The 20,448-nt window shown below is 42.7% G+C and overlaps 1 protein-coding gene across 1 annotated transcript in view; it reads right to left on the reverse strand.

The window, feature by feature from the left end:
* The window catches only part of LOC143775062 (dynein axonemal heavy chain 3-like), a 2,972,411-nt gene that overhangs the window by 385,758 nt on the left and 2,566,205 nt on the right, over window positions 1–20,448 (reverse strand). The window contains exon 61 of the mRNA XM_077262897.1: window positions 3,823–4,007. Within this exon, the coding sequence (XP_077119012.1) occupies window positions 3,823–4,007 (185 nt within the window). The remainder of the gene's footprint in view (window positions 1–3,822; window positions 4,008–20,448) is intronic.

The raw sequence follows: 20,448 nt of genomic DNA on the forward strand, positions 1-20,448 counted from the left end.
AGTCAGTAATAGCCTGTAGTGTGAACTGGGCACCAGAGATGAAACAGTTGATGATACTGTCGACAAGAGAAGTCACAGTGAAGCGGGTGGCTATCCTGAAGGATATGCACCTACAGTGCCTCGGCACGAAACAGATGATCCTGTTGAGAAATAAGGAAGCCACTCGACGTTTGGAGCAGGCCAGGAAAGCTCAAAGTCGGCTGGGCTTTGTGGAAGATATCATTCTGGTACACAGAAATTTGGTGAGGAAGGTCATCGGAAGATTTGGGAAAGCGATGCAGGAGATTGTGAATAGATCCAGTGTGAAGAGAATGAGGATTCCTGCTGATGACGAGGCCCAGGTCGTGGGTGAAGATGGAATGGTTCCATTCCTTATTATCGGGTCCATGGAGAGTCTTTGGAATATCGGGATGCTCCTGGGGTATCGTGTGGCGTACCTGAAAGAAATAGAGCAGCTAAAACTGGTCCAACTGCAGGTTAATAAACAGCTGCAGAACAAAAGGTGGTGGGCGCCTTCAACCTAAGGAAAAGGGAACAAAAGGGACCCTCCAAATAATGGAATAACTGACAGTCAAAGACATTCAGAGAGACAAGGAGGTAGAGTATCTGAAAGTGGCAGTTCTACTTCCAGTACAAAGCAAAGGGACATGGACAGTAGCATAGCGGATGTAGTAACGATGGGTCAGACTCAGATCAGTCATCAGGCTCGACTGGACGGTGGACACATGACCGCAACAACCGTCGGTGGCGGCCATGGAAAGAAAGGTCACGTGAAAGGGAAAACTTGGAAAGTGGGTTGACTAAAAAGGGTATGGTGACACAGACAGACTGTGACTTAAGGGCCAAAGCTCAAGGCCTACATGTTGACCGCTGAGGGCGGGGACAACTTAACAAGGGTGTGTTGATATGACGTTCAAAACTGACTGATATGGTTCTTTCGACTGGTAGGGCAAGGTAACGTGTGCAACCTGTCTCGAGACCCCGGGTGTATGACAGGTGTTCAACCCCCACAAGTTTGGACAGAGGGGGTATGTGATGCAGTGACCCCTGTTACAGCTAGGGGGCGCTGTGTAGGTGCTCCTTGGGATGTGCATGGAGGCGTATCTGTGATTATGAGGGTGAAACAGTGACCGGCAGGACTGTAAATGGCCGGTATGTGTCGCAGAGGGAGTCTGCGCTGTAAGCCAGTAATGTTGTTGTTCTGGGACCTGTAGTCCCACAAGTGTTTGTATAGTTTGTAAAGGGAGGCTTGCAGGATTAGCTTTGAGCTGGGCGGGATCTGGCTAACCACACACACCACCCATCTATGGGAGTGGTTACAACTATATAATGTGACCAGGGTTTGGTCACATAGGTCTCTGTGGGAGAGAGTGTGTAGGTCCTGGATGGCTTGTGTGTTGGGAGGTCCTGTGTGTGGACTGGATCCCTGAATAGCACATTAAGAGGCTTTGGACCTGAAGGCTTGTGTGTTCGGAGATCCTGGGAGTAGGATCCCTGAATAGCGCACTGAGAGGCCGTGATCCTGAGTGACCTCTGTTTTGGGAGGTCCAGAGTGTGGACTGGATCCCTGAAGAGCACGAGGTGAAGCCATGGATCTGCAGAGCCGGTGATGGCTACTGTGTTGGGGAAGCTACCATCCTTCGGTGGGTCTGGAACTGACTGATGTGTGCCTGCCTTGCAAGTTGGTGATCCCTGTTAGGCTGCTTCCCAGGAGTGTGGACTGACAAGGAGTCAGCATGTTAAGCAGGAGCTCCAGAAAGGTAACTGCAGATAAAGGGGGTTATAATAACCGCACAGAAGTATCTGCCAGTGGAACAGATTGTTGGTGCTTATTGTGTTCCATGAACTAATGTACTGTGTGGCATGCGGTCACCCATGGCAACTGGACAAAGTAAGGTCCAGCATGCTTAGTGTCTCTGAGATTAATCCGTATATGAAGTGATGTAATGAACTGTTTGTTCGTGGTTGCGGTTTATGATACCTGAATAAACTGGATAGACTGTTTTGTGTTAAAAACCGTGCCCATGTGCATTTATCCCGTTGACAAGTGAGTGTCCCCCAACACACTCAGTAAGCTCTCTTTCACACTGTATACAATCTTTATGTATATTGCCAACTTTATTCATTATTCATGACATTAGCTTTGCCTTCCATGGGCTCCTGCAAACTTTGCATTCCCCTTAACTTAGGCACTAGCACCACAAGACATGAACATATAGAGATCTACGAAATTCCAAATATAACATTATAAAAGCTTACTTACCGTACATCCTTTTAAGCCGGTCTGTAGCTATTTAAGGTTTGAAGGTAACAATTATCAGATATGTTAGTTGAAAGAAAAGCATTTAGCCCTGTTTATCACTATATTAATTATTATAATAATATAGGTTTAACACAGCAGAAAGCTTCCTAAAAAACCCAACATTGACCTTACCATGAATTATACATAGAAGCCTATTTAGTAGCTTTAATGTGTGGCTCAATTATTTATAACATACATCTAATATAATTTCATTTTCTGAAAATTATATTTAAATGTTCTTGTAAAGCTGGAACTAATTTCAAGCAATAGGATTTAGATTTACCATCCATGGAGTGGCACCGTTCATGGCAGCCTCTTAGATACTTTAGGCAGTAGAAGTTTTCTGCTCTTCTCTTCCATAATGCCCCTTTCAATAAGTGATAATCATGTCCACCTAATATCATTAATTAACCCTACAGCACGGCTATTTGTAATGGATTCTTCCACATTTTAAAGAAAAAGTAGGACAACATGATGTGCTATTTTTGGTCATATAATTGACATCTCATTAGAACTCATTAACAACAAATTTAAAGAGTTTCCCCACAAACACTTTAATCAATAGATCTTGGAATAATAATAATTTCCACAATTGGATATGTTAAAAAATGTTCCTGTGCTGAGACAATCTTATTAATGTTCTGCTATGTACTGTGTAATGGCTGTGTCTGACCGTACAGGAACATGATCTGATCATATCACAGGGGAGGGCACAAAAGAGTATACAGACAGGACAGCAGAGAATCACAGCTGCTGGTTTCTTTAAGGAAAAACATTTTCCTGTCTGTTTTAAATTTTGCTCAGAGAGAATCAGCTGTGATCCCGTGCTGTCCTGTCTGTATACTCTCTTTTGCTCCCTCACCCTGGTTAGGAGCTATGATATGATCAGACCATGTTCCTGCATGGTCAGACACATCCATATCAAAGGGGTGCATTTAGAAGATTATTTTGGGACAGGAAATTTTTTTTAACACATCCAATAGTGGAATTTTTATTCTAAGATCTATTAATTAAACTGCACATTGTTCATGGGAAAACCCCTGTACGTTAATGTGGTCCCCTGAGCGTCACTGGACCCAACTCAGCTTTTATTCTACTCTTATGACAAAACAGAAGAATGAAATTCACAGTGCCCATACCCCATATTATATTTTTTTATTCGTAGGAAGTACCATTTTTAAATTAGGCATGAAATATGTATCTGATATAGGAAATCCCTACTCTTTCATTTCTCAACTAGTAAGGATTTGTCTAAGAAGTTTGTTGACTTCTTCCGGTACAGCAAGCTGGAAGTTGAATATAATTCTAGACTTTATTACAAGCTTTGATTCAGCAACAGCATAAAAATAAGCTTTATATCCTATATAAAGATAATCAACTGTTTATGATATTTCTATCAAAATATATAGTGGACATACCATTTAAAATATTTTGGTAATGACTGGACAATTTAAAGGACAGGTGACACATCAGTTCAAATTAGCAAATTAGCAGTCTCAAAGGGTTTTTCTTAGACTTACTTAGTCATATTTATATTTTCCTCGAGGATTCTTTTCTCTGAGAGCTTTTGGGATAATCGATCCTGAAGATCTTTTAGTTTCGCAGTGACTGCCTTTAACTCTATTCTCTTGATTTTGAGTTTATCCATGTGAATTTTTAAATCTGCCTCTGCTGTTTCCAGTCTTTGACGTTTTGGAGCTACAATCTTGAAGAAAAAATAATACAGAATATCCAAAACAAAAGTTTAGATTGTCGCTTACGCAATTTTTGTGGATTTATAATTAGACTTGAAAATGTTATTGAACAAGTCATTTTTTGCATGAAAAGTATATCAAGCATAGTATAATCACTACTTCCTTATTTTTTGTAGCACTTAAGACAATTTTCTTTACATTTATACTAATGTGATCTTATACCTGACCAAATGTAATAGAATAAGGTATTAGCAAAAAAATTCACAGCCCCATTTAAAATATTTACCATGCTGCTGTTAATAGGAGACCCACTGAATTTGCCTTTCGGCACACTACATACATAAAACAAGAGCTGACCAGCTCGAATTTCTCTTGATATGGTCAAGACTCTAATGATTTGTGACAAGGTGAGAAGACAAATGACCTCTAACAATAAAGGAATGAATGGTGAAAAAGTTTGTTACATAAGTTTGAAAAATTACATGAGGTTTTAACAGTTTCTGACAACTTTTACAAAATATAATGCAGGGTTACCTTTATAAATTGTACAGAGCATGGAAAAACTATCTTTTCAGAAAAAGCTGAAAAAAAATATATTGATGTAAAAAAAATTGCCTTTTTTAAAAAGTAAAACTGAACAAAATATTAACGTAGTGCATCAATACTACTAATAATAACACTGTTAAACTGAATTCACACTGTCTATAATACAAAGCTGCCTTGCGAGGAAAACCTCACTATATGTATCCTCTGATGTTCAGATAAGCTATCACTAGCTAAATGTATTCCAAAAGGGTGACATTTTGGCAAATATTTAGCCATTCTATATAAAGATCACAAAACCCTATGCTGTAATAAAAAGCATACTGTACGTTCATGCATACATTCAGAGAGACACTTCATAACTTTTTAAAGACTTTTTTTTCCCACTATTTGTAGTCATCACTGTAATCCCCGGCAGCAGTTCACTATAGATATTTTATAATGGATAGACAAGAGATGCCCAGATGGGTGGGGGGCATTGTCACTGCCAGAAGAAGAACAATATATAAAATAATGGATAGGCAGGCAGATGCTACCGCTGCTCTATTCATTGGCATCAGTGAAATGGCGCTGATCCATGCCAGTTTCATTTGGACAAATGCAAGGTTTTCTATACTGGCACTTAGGCATGACAAAGCCATGAGCCATGCAGAATAATCTTTCTGATAATTCACTGGAGACTGTTCAAGACAAAATGCCTATGGCAAAATGGTCCAGTTCTTCTAATGGGCCAATTTGCTTATTCAGAAGTTCATACTGTTGGGGCTCAGGGTATATGCCAGAGAAAGGACACAGGCCAGATACTACTAAACTTGGATATTTAGGTAGTGTAATTGTGTTTGCTTATGTGTGCCTTATTGGCAGAGTGGAGATAAAACATCTGGTCCATCAAGTCAAATATACTGTATTGATTGCTCTTGTCTAGGGTACTTATTGTAGCCCTGTAGTCACAGGTGAAGGATAGTGATGGGTCAGCCCATGGATGTTTTGGTGTGGGCATACTTTTTATTTAGTCTGGTTTGGAACTTGAACTTAACCCGAACTTGACCCCTAACTCCGAACCCCATTCAATCAATGGGGACCAGAACTTCTATACTTTTATATCTCTATAAAGTAGTCAGAGTAAGGGCTAGGGGATTGCAAAATGAAGCTCAATGTGCGACAGAGCAGGACAATTGCCCTGCAAACAAATGTGGATAGGAAAATAATTTAAAGTGGTTCTGTATCCAAAGCAATCATGTTAAAATAGGGAGTAAATGAATAACATAAAAATTTTAACAATGCCCTCACAGAGACTGAGGCTTGCTACTATCAGTCCAGTTAAAAATTTCACCCACAATGTATGGGGAAGAGTACCATCACAGAAGCAGCTTACAAATTTCACCCACAGATCATGTTTCCACATTTCCCTGTCATGGGTTTACCGTGAAGGAGAGGAGCCAGAAGACTGCAGCATCATATTTATCTTACTCCTGCACTGATTAGAAGCACTTCACCTTCTTAATTAATGGTATAAATTTATTTTGGCAGTGCATGGGTTAATTTGCTCTTTTGAGAGCTCCTGGAGCGTTAAGGCTCTCAGCTGTGCACTGATAGCCACTCCCATCTCCTATATAAACTAGGCCCTGGCTAGCACTCATTGTCAGAGCTAGCTTATGTTGCATTGCTGGAAGTTGTTGTTATTATAAGAGCAGGTGTTTGGTGGGTTTATCTGTGAATGTTGCTATGTTTTGAGTGTGTGATAATTCCCTTTCTTCTCCTATGTTGGTCAAACCCCATCCTCCACTCTCAGATGCTTTACTCTGCTATATGTGTTTGGATATTTGTATGTTTGGCATTTTTGGTGTTACCTTGTTAGTCTGGTTGATGTACTAGTACTACTCCTCTCTTCACCCACAGAGCATGTTTCAACATTTATCTCACAGAAGCAGATAACATATTTCTCCCACAGATCACGTTTCCACATTTCCCCCATAGAAGCTGATAACAAATGACACCTACAGTGCATGTTTTCACATTTCCCTGAGAAAGCTGATTAAACATTTCACACCCAGACATCAGGGCAAAGTACCCCCACAGGCAGGGTTTCAGAGTACACACAGTGGCTTAAAGGCTCAGTACTCCCACAGATATGAGTTAAAGAATACACACAGTGGCTTTTGGCACAGTACTATCACAGACATGATTGTATAAGAGTAGAAAACTATGTTTAGATGCACATCACTCCCATTGACACAGTTGAAGATTATTACAACTTTGGGTTATGCATAGTTCTATCACAGACATGGGTGCAGAGTACACATAGAGGGTGTTTTTTAAAACTTGTGCAGACATGATAGCCTTTTCACAGCCGTCAAAGCTGCTGGCTCATATTCTGCCATCTGTGTTATGGCATGGAAACTGCAGAGTTCTGACCGGTAAAGTGAAAGGTTACCGCCGATCAGAGCTGGTGTTTACTGTGCTGTCACAGAGATGACAGCATGGGAAATGCTGGATGTCTGAGCCCTCAATTCATTTGAATGTGGTCCGGGTTCGAGTACCGTTCTGGTACTCAAACCAAATTTTTTTTAAAGTTTGGCTAAACCAGATGGACCCAAACTTCCACGGGTCCTCCCATCACTAGTCTTCCGTACAGACTGTAACATTCTAAAGTGACTGTGCATTATCTGCCTTTGATCTTAAAGTGGTACTGATAATCTTTCCAATTGACTGTGCGCCCTCTGGCTGTTTTAAACTTTGACAATGTGTAAAATTGCTTTTTTTCAGGCAATTCGTGAAATCTAAAGTGCTAATTGTATGAATTTACCCTCAAAATTAATGAAATTAAAAGCAAAGTTGATCTACGCCAGATTGATTTGCTCATACCTACCATTTATGCAGTTTTCTTAAATCATTATTTAATACCATTGCAAAGGAGGAGAAGTCATCTAAACACTCTTTCTGAAGACTTCTCATATATTATTGTATTAACCTGTTGTTTTATGCTGCTTTTTGTCTTTTGTTCACATTGGACTGCAGTTCCCTGGTTATTTAGAGTTGATAGGGCTAACTATTAGTGCCATCCCAGGTTGGGAGGAGTTACATTGGCACATAAGAAGTTAGTTCCTGGTTGTTAGGCGGTTGAGAATAGCTATTGAGGAAATAGGATGTATTGTTGATTAAGAAAAGGCCACAGGCTGGAAAGTGTGTTTAGTGACAGAAGCTTTTAAAGGGATAGCAAATTCCAGAGCAAGTGTTACAGCAACCAATTGCCTATATGGCAGGAGTACAAAGATTGGAGGAGCAATAAAAAGGTTCCTTTCGCTATCAGTAATTAACAACCATAACAATAAATAGAATTGAGGGAGGCAGAATTCCCCTATGCAGCTAGAAGGAGAGGGCTACACAAGGAAATTAGGTAAACCGGTTTAAATAAGTCCCATTCGGACCAGGAAGGAAAATGTTGTATCCATGTGAGTGGAGGATAACAAAAGTAAAAACAGAGCTAAAAAGCTTAAGAAGTACTCTGTTACTTTTGAATTGTATTTATACTATCGAAATGTCATGTATAATTCTCTCAAAGAAAAAGTCTCCACATTATGCAGAAGAAATTAATAGAAAGTATTGTTCCTGAATTAATTGTGTGAAGAATCCCAGTAAAGAAGTTTTAATCTTTTTGAAACTGATCCTGGTCTCACTGATATTTAAAAGGTCCCAGTATCATCAAACCACGTGTGGACTACAAAGGGGTAGGCAGCAAACCCCCAGATAACACACACACTATGGGGTAGCGCAACAGAATGCTTTGGGACTATGAAGCAAACCTTGCCACGAGAGGTCCCTTACGCTATAACAAATTTGCTAAAATCTTTTTATAGAAAGGTAGCAGTAAATTACACATCTAGAATTATTCAGCACTATACACTTTATTCCAGTATTACACAGCGCAGTGTAGACCTGTCTTGAGACTGACGTGCTAATACACTTTTCTATCTTACTGGATTTTGATGTTTTGAACAAACTTATTGTGACCTTCAAGCTTTAAGCACTAATGGCCCTTTGTAGTAAAGTCACTCACAATGAATGAAAATAATAAAAGACAGGCATGAAACAGCTCTGATGAAGATATTAAAAAGCCTGAAATATATGACCAACACTAAAATGAAGGCTTATGCTCTGTGACGGATAATCAACTAAGATTGACACACCAATGAGAGTTCTGCTTTGAGCCAGGGATCGTAGTAATCAAACTGTCATCCTTCAGGCAACAAACAAAAGAAGTTTGCCAGCAAGATAGGAGAAAAGATCCCCTGGGAACATAACCATACATTATTTTGGCATCTACACACATTACTGCATATATTTTATTAACCCTGATATACCTGAACTTGTACTTGCTCTAATACATGAATGTAACAAGAACAATTGTGAATAGAAAGAAATATATATAGATATTGTTTTGTAAAATATGTGTTTGCCACCTTCCTGATTTCCTATTTGTTTGCATGTTTGTCACACTTAAATGTTTCAGATCACCAAACAAATTTAACCCCTTTCTGCCATTGGACGTACTATTCCGTCCATGTGGGGTGGGCCCTAATTCCCAAGGACGGAATAGTACGTCCAGCGCGATCGGCCTCGCTCACGGGGGGAGCGCGGCCGATAGCGGCCGGGTGTCAGCTGCCTATCGCAGCTGACATCCGACACTATGTGCCAAGAGTGGTCACGGATCGCCCCCGGCACATTAACCCCCGGCACACCGCGATCATACATGATCGCGGTGTGCCGGCGGTACAGGGAAGCATCGCGCAGGGAGGGGGCTCCCTGCGTGCTTCTCTGAGACCCCCGGAGCAACGCGATGTGATCCCGTTGCTGCGAGGGTCTCTTACCTCCTATCCTTGCAGGCCCCGGATCCAAAATGGCCGCGGGGCTGCATCCGGGTCCTGCAGGGATTACTTCCGTGTACAGACCAGGCTCTGGTAAGCCTGCAGCACTGGAACTCAGATCGGTGATCTGACAGAGTGCTGTGCAAACTGTCAGATCAGCGATCTGTGATGTCCCCCCCTGGGACAAAGTAAAAAAAAAAATTTCCACATGTGTAAAAAAAAAAAAAGAAAAAAAAAATCCTAAATAAAGAAAAAAACAATATTATTCCCATAAAAACATTTCTTTATCTAAATTAAAAAAAATCAAACAATAAAAGTACACATATTTAGTATCGCTGCGTCTGTAATGACCCCACCTATAAAACTATATCACTAGTTAACCCCTTCAGTGAACACCGTAAAAAAAAAAAGAGGCAAAAAACAACGCTTTATTCTCATACCGCCAAACAAAAAGTGGAATAACACGCGATCGATCAAAAAGACGGATATAAATAACCATGGTAGCGCTGAAAATGTCATCTTGTCCCGCAAAAAACAAACCGCCATACAGCATCATCAGCGAAAAAATAAAAAAGTTATAGTCTTCAGAATAAAGCGATGCCAAAATAATTATTTTTTCTATAAAATAATTTTTATCGTATAAAAGCGCCAAAACATAAAAAAATGATATAAATGAGTACTGACCGAAGAATAAAACTGCTTTATCAATTTTACCAAATGCTGAACGGTATAAATGCCTCCCCCAAAAGAAATTCATGAATAGCTGGTTTTTGGTCATTCTGCCTCACAAAAATCGAAATAAAAAGCGGAATCAAAAAATCTCCCATGCCCAAACATGTTAGCAATAAAAACGTCAACTCGTCTCGCAAAAAACAAGACCTCACATGACTCTGTGGACTCAAATATGGAAAAATTATAGCTCTCAAAATGTGGTAACGCAAAAAATATTTTTTGCAATATAAAGCGTCTTTCAGTGTGTGATGGCTGCCAATCATAAAAATCCGCTAAAAAACCCGCTATAAAAGTAAATCAAAACCCCCTTCATCACCCGCTTAGTTAGGGAAAAATTAAAAAATTTAAAAAATGTATTTATTTCCATTTTCCCATTAGGGTTAGGGTGTTATGATCCTAGTGGCAAGGATCGCAGGTCGGACTAGCTAAGTAACTGAACAGACTACTAGCTCTGGGGAAGTGGTAACTAGATTGACCGCAACCTGATCCTATCCGCAAACAACTATAGGCAGCCGTGGAACGTTACCTAAAAATCCTAGACGTCTCGTCACGGCCTGAGAAACTGACTATTCCTGGAGGGAAAGTAAGTCCTCACTTGCCTCAGTGGAAGACCCCAAAGATATAGAATAGCCCCCCACAAATATTAACGGTGAGTTAAGGGGAAAGCACAAACGCAGAGATGAAATCAGATTTAGCAAATGAGGCCCGCTAATACTAGATAGCAGAAAATAGGAAGGAAACTGTGCAGTCAATAAAAAACCCTATTCAAAATATCCACACAGAGATTGCTCGAGCCCCCGCACCAACTAACGGTGCGGGGGAAGCAACTCCGTACCCCAGAGCTTACCAGCAAAAAGAAATCACATGTTAGCAAGCTGGACTCGACTCATCATACACAGAAATCATATTGCAGGCAGATGAGCAAAAAATATTCAAACAGAACTTAGCTTATCCTGAAGAGGCAGAAAACGAGATAATCAGGAGTAATCAGAATAGCACTGAATACATTGACAGCCGGCAACAAGTGGAAGTGAAGCAGGGCTAAATAGGAGCCTCCCTGGTGAATAACGAGGCAGCTGATCCAGCAGACCCGCAGGATAATAAACCAAACCACCAGGGGGAGCCAAAAAAACAAAGTCACACAATACCATCTGTGACCACAAGAGGGAGCCTGAAAACGGAGTTCACAACAGTACCCCCCCCTTGAGGAGGGGTCACCGAACCCTCATCAAAACCCCCAGGGTGATCAGGGTGAGCCACATGGAAGGCACGAACCAAATCGGCCGCATGAACATCAGAGGCGACAACCCAGGAATTATCCTCCTGACCATAGCCCTTCCACTTAACCAAATACTGAAGCCTCCATCTAGAAATACGAGAATCCAAGATCTTCTCCACCACGTATTCCAATTCTCCCTCAACCAGCACAGGGGCAGGAGGCTCAACCGAAGGAACCACAGGCACCACATACCTCCGCAACAATGACCGATGGAACACATTATGAATAGCAAACGATGCCGGGAGGTCCAAACGAAATGACACAGGGTTAAGGACTTCCAAAATCTTATAAGGACCGATAAACCGAGGCTTAAACTTAGGAGAGGAGACCTTCATAGGAACAAAGCGAGAAGACAACCACACCAAATCCCCAACGCGAAGTCGGGGACCCACACAGCGACGGCGGTTGGCAAAGCGCTGAGCCTTCTCCTGTGACAGCTCCAAATTGTCCACCACATGATTCCAAATCTGATGCAACCTATCCACCACAACATCCACTCCAGGACAGTCAGAAGACTCCACCTGACCCGAGGAAAAACGAGGATGAAACCCTGAATTACAAAAAAAAGGCGAAACCAAAGTAGCAGAACTAGCCCGATTATTAAGGGCTAGGGTTGAGCGAAACGGGTCGGCAATTTTCAGAAGTCGCCGACTTTTGGCAAAGTCGGGTTTCATGAAACCCGACCCGACCCCTGTGTGGGGTCGGCCATGAAGTCGGTGATCTTCTGAATCTGGAATCGGAATTCCGATACCGATTCCCGATATGTTTAAGATATCGGGAATTGGTATCGGAATTCAGATTTAAGTGTAAAATAAAGAATTAAAATAAAAAATATCGCCATACTCACCCTCTGAGGCGCCCTGGTACTAAGCGGGAACCTTCCTTCCTTAGAATCAGCCTTCCATGACCTTGCGGTGACGTCACGGTGACGTCGCGGCTTGTGATTGGTCCGCGGCCGCCCATGTGACCGCTCGCGCGACCAATCACAAGCCGCGACGTCACCGTGACGTCACCGAAGGTCCTAGAAGGGCTGATTCTTAGGAAGGAAGGCTGCTGGAAAGAAGCAGGGCGTGTCCGAGAGTGAGTATATACCTAATAGGAATATACTCACCCTCGGCTTCTTTCCGGCAGCCTTCCTTCCTAAGAATCAGCCCTTCCAGGACCTTCGGTGACGTCACCGAAGGTCCTGGAAGGGCTGATTCTTAGGAAGGAAGGCTGCCGGAAAGAAGCAGGGCATGTCCGAGGGTGAGTATATACATAATAGGAATATACTCACCCTCGGCTTCTTTCCGACAGCCTTCCTTCCTAAGAATAAGCCCTTCTAGGACCTTCGGTGACGTCACGGTGACGTCGCGGCTTGTGATTGGTCGCGCGAGCGGTCACATGGGCGGCCGCGGACCAATCACAAGCCGCGACGTCACCGTGACGTCACCGCAAGGTCATGGAAGGCTTATTCTAAGGAAGGAAGGTTCCCGGTTAGTACCAGGGCCCGTCAGAGGGTGAGTATAGCGATATTTTTTATTTTAATTATTTTACACTTAAATATGGATCCCAGGGCCTGAAGGAGAGTTTCCGCTCCTTCAGACCCTGGGAACCATTGGAAACCCAATGCACTGCATTGGGTTTCGAGTTTCGGCTGACTCCGACCCCGACTTTTTTATAGGATCGGCCGATTTCACTCGACCCGACTTTTGAAAAAGTCGGGTTTCGTGAAACCTGACCCGATCCTATAAAAGTAAAGGTCGCTCAACCCTGTTAAGGGCAAACTCGGCCAATGGCAAAAAAGTCACCCAGTCGTCCTGATCAGCAGAAACAAAACATCTTAAATAGGTTTCCAAAGTCTGATTAGTGCGCTCGGTTTGGCCATTCGTCTGAGGATGGAAGGCCGACGAAAAAGACAAATTAGCCCATCTTAGCACAAAAGGTCCGCCAAAATCTAGACACAAACTGGGATCCTCTGTCGGAAACAATATTTTCAGAGATCCCGTGCAAACGAACCACATTTTGAAAAAACAGAGGAACCAACTCGGAGGAGGAAGGCAACTTAGGCAAGGGCACCAAATGGACCATTTTAGAAAAACGATCACACACCACCCAAATGACCGACATTCTCTGAGAGACAGGGAGATCTGAAATAAAATCCATGGAAATGTGCGTCCAAGGCCTCTTCGGGACAGGCAAAGGCAACAACAAGCCACTGGCACGAGAACAGCAAGGCTTAGCCCGAGCACAAATTCCACAAGACTGCACAAAGGAACGCACATCCCACGACAAGGAAGGCCACCAGAAGGACCTAGCCACCAAATCTCTGGTACCAAAAATCCCAGGATGGCCTGCCAACACCGAAGAATGAACCTCGGAAATAACTCTGCTGGTCCATCTATCCGGGACAAACAGTCTCTCCGGTGGACAACGGTCAGGTCTATCCGCCTGAAACTCCTGCAGCACTCGTCGCAAATCTGGGGAGATGGCAGACAAAATCACCCCTTCTCTGAGGATACCAGCTGGCTCTGAATCACCAGGAGAGTCAGGCACAAAACTCCTAGAAAGAGCATCAACCTTCACATTCTTCGAACCAGGCAGGTACGAGACCACGAAATCAAAATGAGAGAAAAACAATGACCAACGAGCCTGTCTAGGATTCAGCCGCTTGGCCGACTCGAGATAAATCAAATTCTTGTGATCAGTCAAGACCACCACACGATGCTTAGCTCCCTCGAGCCAATGTCGCCACTCCTCAAATGCCCACTTCATAGCCAACAACTCCCGATTACCAACAACATAATTCCGCTCGGCAGGCGAAAACTTTCTTGAAAAGAAAGCACATGGCTTCATCACAGAGCCATCAGAGCTTCTCTGCGACAAAACAGCCCCCGCTCCAATCTCAGAAGCATCAACCTTGACCTGGAAAGGAAGGGAGACGTCTGGCTGACATAAGACCGGAGCCGAAGAAAACTGGCGCTTCAGCTCCCGAAAGGCCTCCACAGCCACAGGAGACCAATTAGTAACATCAGAACCCTTCTTGGTCAAATCCGTCAATGGCTTAACAACACCAGAAAAATTAGCGATGAAGCGACGGTAAAAATTAGCAAAACCCAAGAACTTCTGAAGACTCTTAACAGATGTAGGCTGAGTCCAGTCATGAATAGCCTGAACCTTGACTGGGTCCATCTCAATAGCAGAAGGAGAAAAAATGAAACCCAAAAAAGAGACCTTCTGGACTCCAAAAAGACATTTTGAGCCCTTCACAAATAAAGCATTGGCACGCAGGACCTGAAACACCATCCTAACCTGCTTAATATGGGACTCCCAATCATCCGAAAAAACCAGAATATCATCCAGATACACAATCATAAATTTATCCAGATATTCACGGAAGATGTCGTGCATAAAGGACTGAAAGACAGAAGGAGGGTTATAAAGTCCAAAAGGCATCACCAAGTACTCAAAATGGCCTTCGGGCGTATTAAATGCAGTTTTCCATTCATCACCCTGCTTAATACGCACAAGGTTATACGCACCACGAAGATCTATCTTGGTGAACCAACTAGACCCACTAATGCGAGCAAACAGATCAGATAACAATGGCAAAGGATACTGAAATTTGACCGTGATTTTGTTTAGAAGGCGATAATCAATACAAGGTCTCAAGGAACCATCCTTCTTAGCCACAAAAAAGAACCCCGCACCAAGAGGGGAGGAGGAGGGGCGAATAAGTCCTTTCTCCAAAGACTCCTTTATATAACTCCGCATAGCAGCATGCTCCGGCACTGACAAATTGAAAAGTCGTCCCTTAGGAAACTTACTACCAGGAATCAAATTTATAGCACAATCACAATCCCTATGAGGAGGTGGAGAACTGAATTTGGGCTCATCAAATACATCCTGGTAATCTGACAAAAACGCAGGGACCTCAGAAGGAGTGGATGAAGCAATTGACACCACAGGAGCGTCGCCATGAATTCCCTGACAACCCCAACTTGACACAGACATTGCTTTCCAATCCAGGACTGGATTATGAGTCTGCAACCATGGCAGGCCCAACACGACAACATCATGCAAATTATGCAATACAAGAAAGCGAATCACCTCCTGATGAACAGGAGTCATGCACATGGTCACTTGTGTCCAGTACTGAGGTTTATTCGTAGCCAATGGTGTAGCATCAATTCTCCTTAGTGGAATAGGGAATTTTAAAGGCTCCAAAACAAAACCACAGCGCCTGGCAAATGACAAATCCATCAGACTCAGGGCAGCACCTGAATCCACAAAAGCCATAATCAGGTAAGATGACAGGGAACAAATCAGGGTAACAGACAAAATAAACTTAGGCTGTAAAGTACCGATGGTGACAGATTTATCAATCTTTTTTGTGCACTTAGAGCATGCTGAGATAACATGAGCTGAGTCACCACAGTAAAAGCACAACCCATTTTGCCGTCTATAATTTTGCCGTTCACTTCTGGTCAGAATTCTATCACATTGCATAGACTCAGGTGTCTGTTCAGAAGACACCGCCAAATGGTGCACAGGTTTGCGCTCCCGCAAACGCCGATCAATCTGAATGGCCAGAGTCATTGACTCATTCAGACCTGCAGGCGTAGGGAACCCCACCATGACATTCTTAATGGCTTCAGAAAGACCTTTTCTGAAATTTGCAGCCAGGGCACACTCATTCCATGGAGTAAGCACCGACCAATTCCGAAATTTCTGGCAGTACACCTCTGCATCATCTTGCCCCTGAGAGAGGGCCAACAACGCTTTTTCAGCCTGGTTCTCAAGATTAGGTTCCTCATAGAGCAATCCAAGGGCCAGAAAAAATTAATCCACACTGAGCAATGCAGGATCCCCTGGAGCCAATGCGAAAGCCCAATCTTGAGGGTCGCCACGCAAGAAAGAAATAATAATCTTAACTTGCTGAACATAATCTTCAGAGGAATGAGGTTTCAAAGAAAGAAACAACTTGCAATTGTTCTTAAAATTCAGGAACCTAGATCTATCTCCAGAAAACAACTCCGGAATAGGTATTCTAGGCTCTAACATAGGACTGTGCACAACAAAATCCTGAATACTTTGTACCCTTGCAGCAAGATGATCTACACTGGAGGCTAAACTCTGGATATCCATATCAGCAGCTGAACTCAGAGCCACACCAAGATTAAGAGGAGGAGAGAAGCCAGACACACAGCAGCTAGACACATGGCAGCAAAAAAAAAAAAAATATCTCCAAGCTTCTTTTCTCCTGCTTCTGCCATGCAATTAACACTTTATAGGCCGGCTGTACTGTTATGATCCTAGTGGCAAGGATCGCAGGTCGGACTAGCTAAGTAACTGAACAGACTACTAGCTCTGGGGAAGTGGTAACTAGATTGACCGCAACCTGATCCTATCCGCAAACAACTATAGGCAGCCGTGGAACGGAACCTAAAAATCCTAGACGTCTTGTCACGGCCTGAGAAACTGACTATTCCTGGAGGGAAAGTAAGTCCTCACTTGCCTCAGTGGAAGACCCCAAAGATATAGAATAGCCCCCCACAAATATTAACGGTGAGTTAAGGGGAAAGCACAAACGCAGAGATGAAATCAGATTTAGCAAATGAGGCCCGCTAATACTAGATAGCAGAAAATAGGAAGGAAACTGTGCGGTCAATAAAAAACCCTATTCAAAATATCCACGCAGAGATTGCTCGAGCCCCCGCACCAACTAACGGTGCGGGGGAAGCAACTCCGTACCCCAGAGCTTACCAGCAAAAAGAAATCACATGTTAGCAAGCTGGACTCGACTCATCATACACAAAAATCATATTGCAGGCAGATGAGCAAAAAATATTCAAACAGAACTTAGCTTATCCTGAAGAAGCAGAAAACGAGATAATCAGGAGTAATCAGAATAGCACTGAATACATTGACAGCCGGCAACAAGTGGAAGTGAAGCAGGGCTAAAGAGGAGCCTCCCTGGTGAATAACGAGGCAGCTGATCCAGCAGACCTGCAGGATAATAAACCAAACCACCAGGGGGAGCCAAAAACCAAAGTCACACAATACCATCTGTGACCACAAGAGGGAGCCTGAAAACGGAGTTCACAACATAGGGTTAGGGCTAGAGTTAGGGTTAGGGTTAGGGCTAGGGTTAGGGCTAGGGTTAGGGCTAGGGTTAGGGTTAGGGCTAGGGCTAGGGTTAGGGCTAGGGTTAGGGCTAGGGTTAGGGTTGGGGCTAGGGTTGGGGCTAGGTTTAAGGCTACAGTTAGGGTTGGGGCTAAAGTTAGGGTTAGGGTTTGGATTACATTTAAGGTTGGGAATAGGGTTGGGATTAGGGTTAGGGGTGTGTCTGGGTTAGAGGTGTGGTTAGGGTTACCATTGGGATTAGGGTTAGGGGTGTGTTTTGATTAGGGTTTCAGTTATAATTGGGGGTTTCCACTGTTTAGGCACATCAGGGGCTCTCCAAATGCGACATGGCATCCGATCTCAATTCCAGCCAATTCTACGTTGAAAAAGTAAAACAGTGCTCCTTCCCTTCCGAGCTCTCCCGTGTGCCCAAACAGGGGTTTACCCCAACATATGGGGTATCAGCGTACTCAGAAACACATTGGAGAACAACTTTTGGGGTCCAATTTCTCCTGTTACCCTTGGGAAAATACAAAACTGGGGGCTAAAAAATAATTTTTTTGGGAAATTTTTTTTATTTTATTTTCACGGCTCTGCGTTATAAACTGTAGTGAAACACTTGGGGGTTCAAAGCTCTCACAACACATCTAGATGAGTTCCTTAGGGAGTCTACTTTCCAAAATGGTGTCACTTGTGGGGGGTTTCTACTGTTTAGGTACATTAGGGGCTCTGCAAACGCAATGTGACCCCTGCAGACCATTCCATCTAAGTCTGCATTCCAAATGGCGCTCCTTCCCTTCCGAGCCCTCCCATGCGCCCAAACGGTGGTTCCCCCCCCCACATATGGGGTATGAGCGTACTCAAGACAAATTGGACAACAACTTTTGGGGTCCAATTTCTCCTGTTACCCTCGGGAAAATACAAAACTGGGGGCTAAAAAATAATTTTTGTGGGAAAACATGTTTGTTTTATTTTTTCGGCTCTGCATTATAAACTTCTGTGAAGCACTTGGTGGGTCAAAGTGCTCACCACACCTCTAGATAAGTTCCTTAGGGGGTCTACTTTCCAAAAAGGTGTCATTTGTGGGGGGTTTCAATGTTTAGGCACATCAGGGGCTCTCCAAACGCAACATGGCGTCCCATCTCAATTCCAGTCAATTTTGCATTGAAAAGTCAAATGGCGCTCCTTTGCTTCTGAGCTCTGTCATGCGCCCAAAAAGTGGTTTACCCCCACATATGGGGTATCGGCGTAGTCAGGACAAATTGTACAACATCTTTTGGGGTTCACTTTCTCCTGTTACCCTTGGTAAAATAAAACAAATTGGAGCTGAAGTAAATTTTGTGTGAAAAAAAGTTAAATGTTCATTTTTATTTAAACATTCCAAAAATTCCTGTGAAACACCTGAAGGGTTAATAAACTTCTTGAATGTGGTTTTGAGCACCTTGAGGGGTGCAGTTTTTAGAATGGTGTCACACTTGGGTATTTTCTATCATATAGACCCCTCAAAATGACTTCAAATGAGATGTGGTCCCTAAAAAAAGATGGTGTTGTAAAAATGAGAAATTGGTGGTCAACTTTTAACCCTTATAACTCCCTAACAAAAAAAAATTTGGTTCCAAATTTGTGCTGATGTAAAGTAGACATGTGGAAAATGTTACTTATTAAGTATTTTGTGTGACATATCTCTGTTATTTAATTGCATAAAAATTCAAAGTTGGAAAATTGCGAAATTTTCAAAAGTAAACATAAAATGCAGTTTTTAAATGAAAGTCTTCATTATAAGGGACAAAGACATCCAAGCCTACAGGGTCCTGTGTGAAAAAGTGACTGCCCCCTAAACCTAATAACTGGTTGGGCAACCCTTAGCAGCAACAACTGCAATAAATCATTTGCTTTCTCTCATTGCTCTGCTGCATAACCCAAGTGCACTTCAGCTTGTGGTCACAAACAGATGGCCAGAAGTTCTCCTTCAGGATTTTTTTGTAATCAGCAGAATTCATGGTTTCATTTACAACAGCAAGTCATCCAGGTCCTGAAGCAGCAAATAAGTCCCAGACCATCACACTACCACCACCATATATTACTGTTGGTATGAAGTTAGAATCATAGAATCATAGAATGTTAGAGTTGGAAAGGACCTCCTGAGTCATCTGGTTCAACCCCCTGCTCAAAGCAGGATTCACTAAATCATACCAGACAGGTGTCTGTCCAGCCTCTGTTTGAAGACTTCCATTGAAGGAGAACTCACCACCTCTTGTGACTGCCTGTTCCACTCATTGATCAAAAACTGTCAAAAAGTTTTTTGTAATATCTAATTTGTGTCTCCTCCCATTCAGTTTCATACCATTGCTTCTAGTCTTTTCTTGTGCAAATGAGAATAAAGATGATCCTTCTACACTGTGACAGCCCTTGAGATATTTGTAGACAGCTATTAAGTCTCCTCTCAGTCTTCTTTTTTGCAAGCTAAACATTCCCAGATCCTGTAACCGGTCCTCATAGGGCATGGTTTGCAGATCGGTCACCATTCTGGTTGCTCTTCTCTGAACTTGCTCCAGTTTGTTAATGTCTTTTTTAAAATGTGGTGCCAAAAACTGGACACAGTATTCCAGGTGAGGTCTGACCAAAGAGGAGTAGAGGGCAATAATGACTTCACGTGATCTAGACTGTATGCTTCTGTTAATACAACCCAGAATTGTGTTTGCCCTTTTTGCTGCTGCATCACACTGTTGACTCATGTTCAGTCTGTGATCTATTAGTATACTCAAGTCTTTTTCACATGTGCTGTTGCTTAGCCCTATTCCTCCCATTCTGTATATGCTTTTTTCATTGTTATTGCCCAGATAATACATCTGCAATACTTTGCATTTTTCCCTGTTAAAAATCATTGTTAGCTGCTGCCGACTGCTCAAGTTTATTTATATCTTTTTG

This window comes from Ranitomeya variabilis, chromosome 5, assembly GCF_051348905.1.
Source record: "Ranitomeya variabilis isolate aRanVar5 chromosome 5, aRanVar5.hap1, whole genome shotgun sequence".
Taxonomy (NCBI): domain Eukaryota; kingdom Metazoa; phylum Chordata; class Amphibia; order Anura; family Dendrobatidae; genus Ranitomeya; species Ranitomeya variabilis.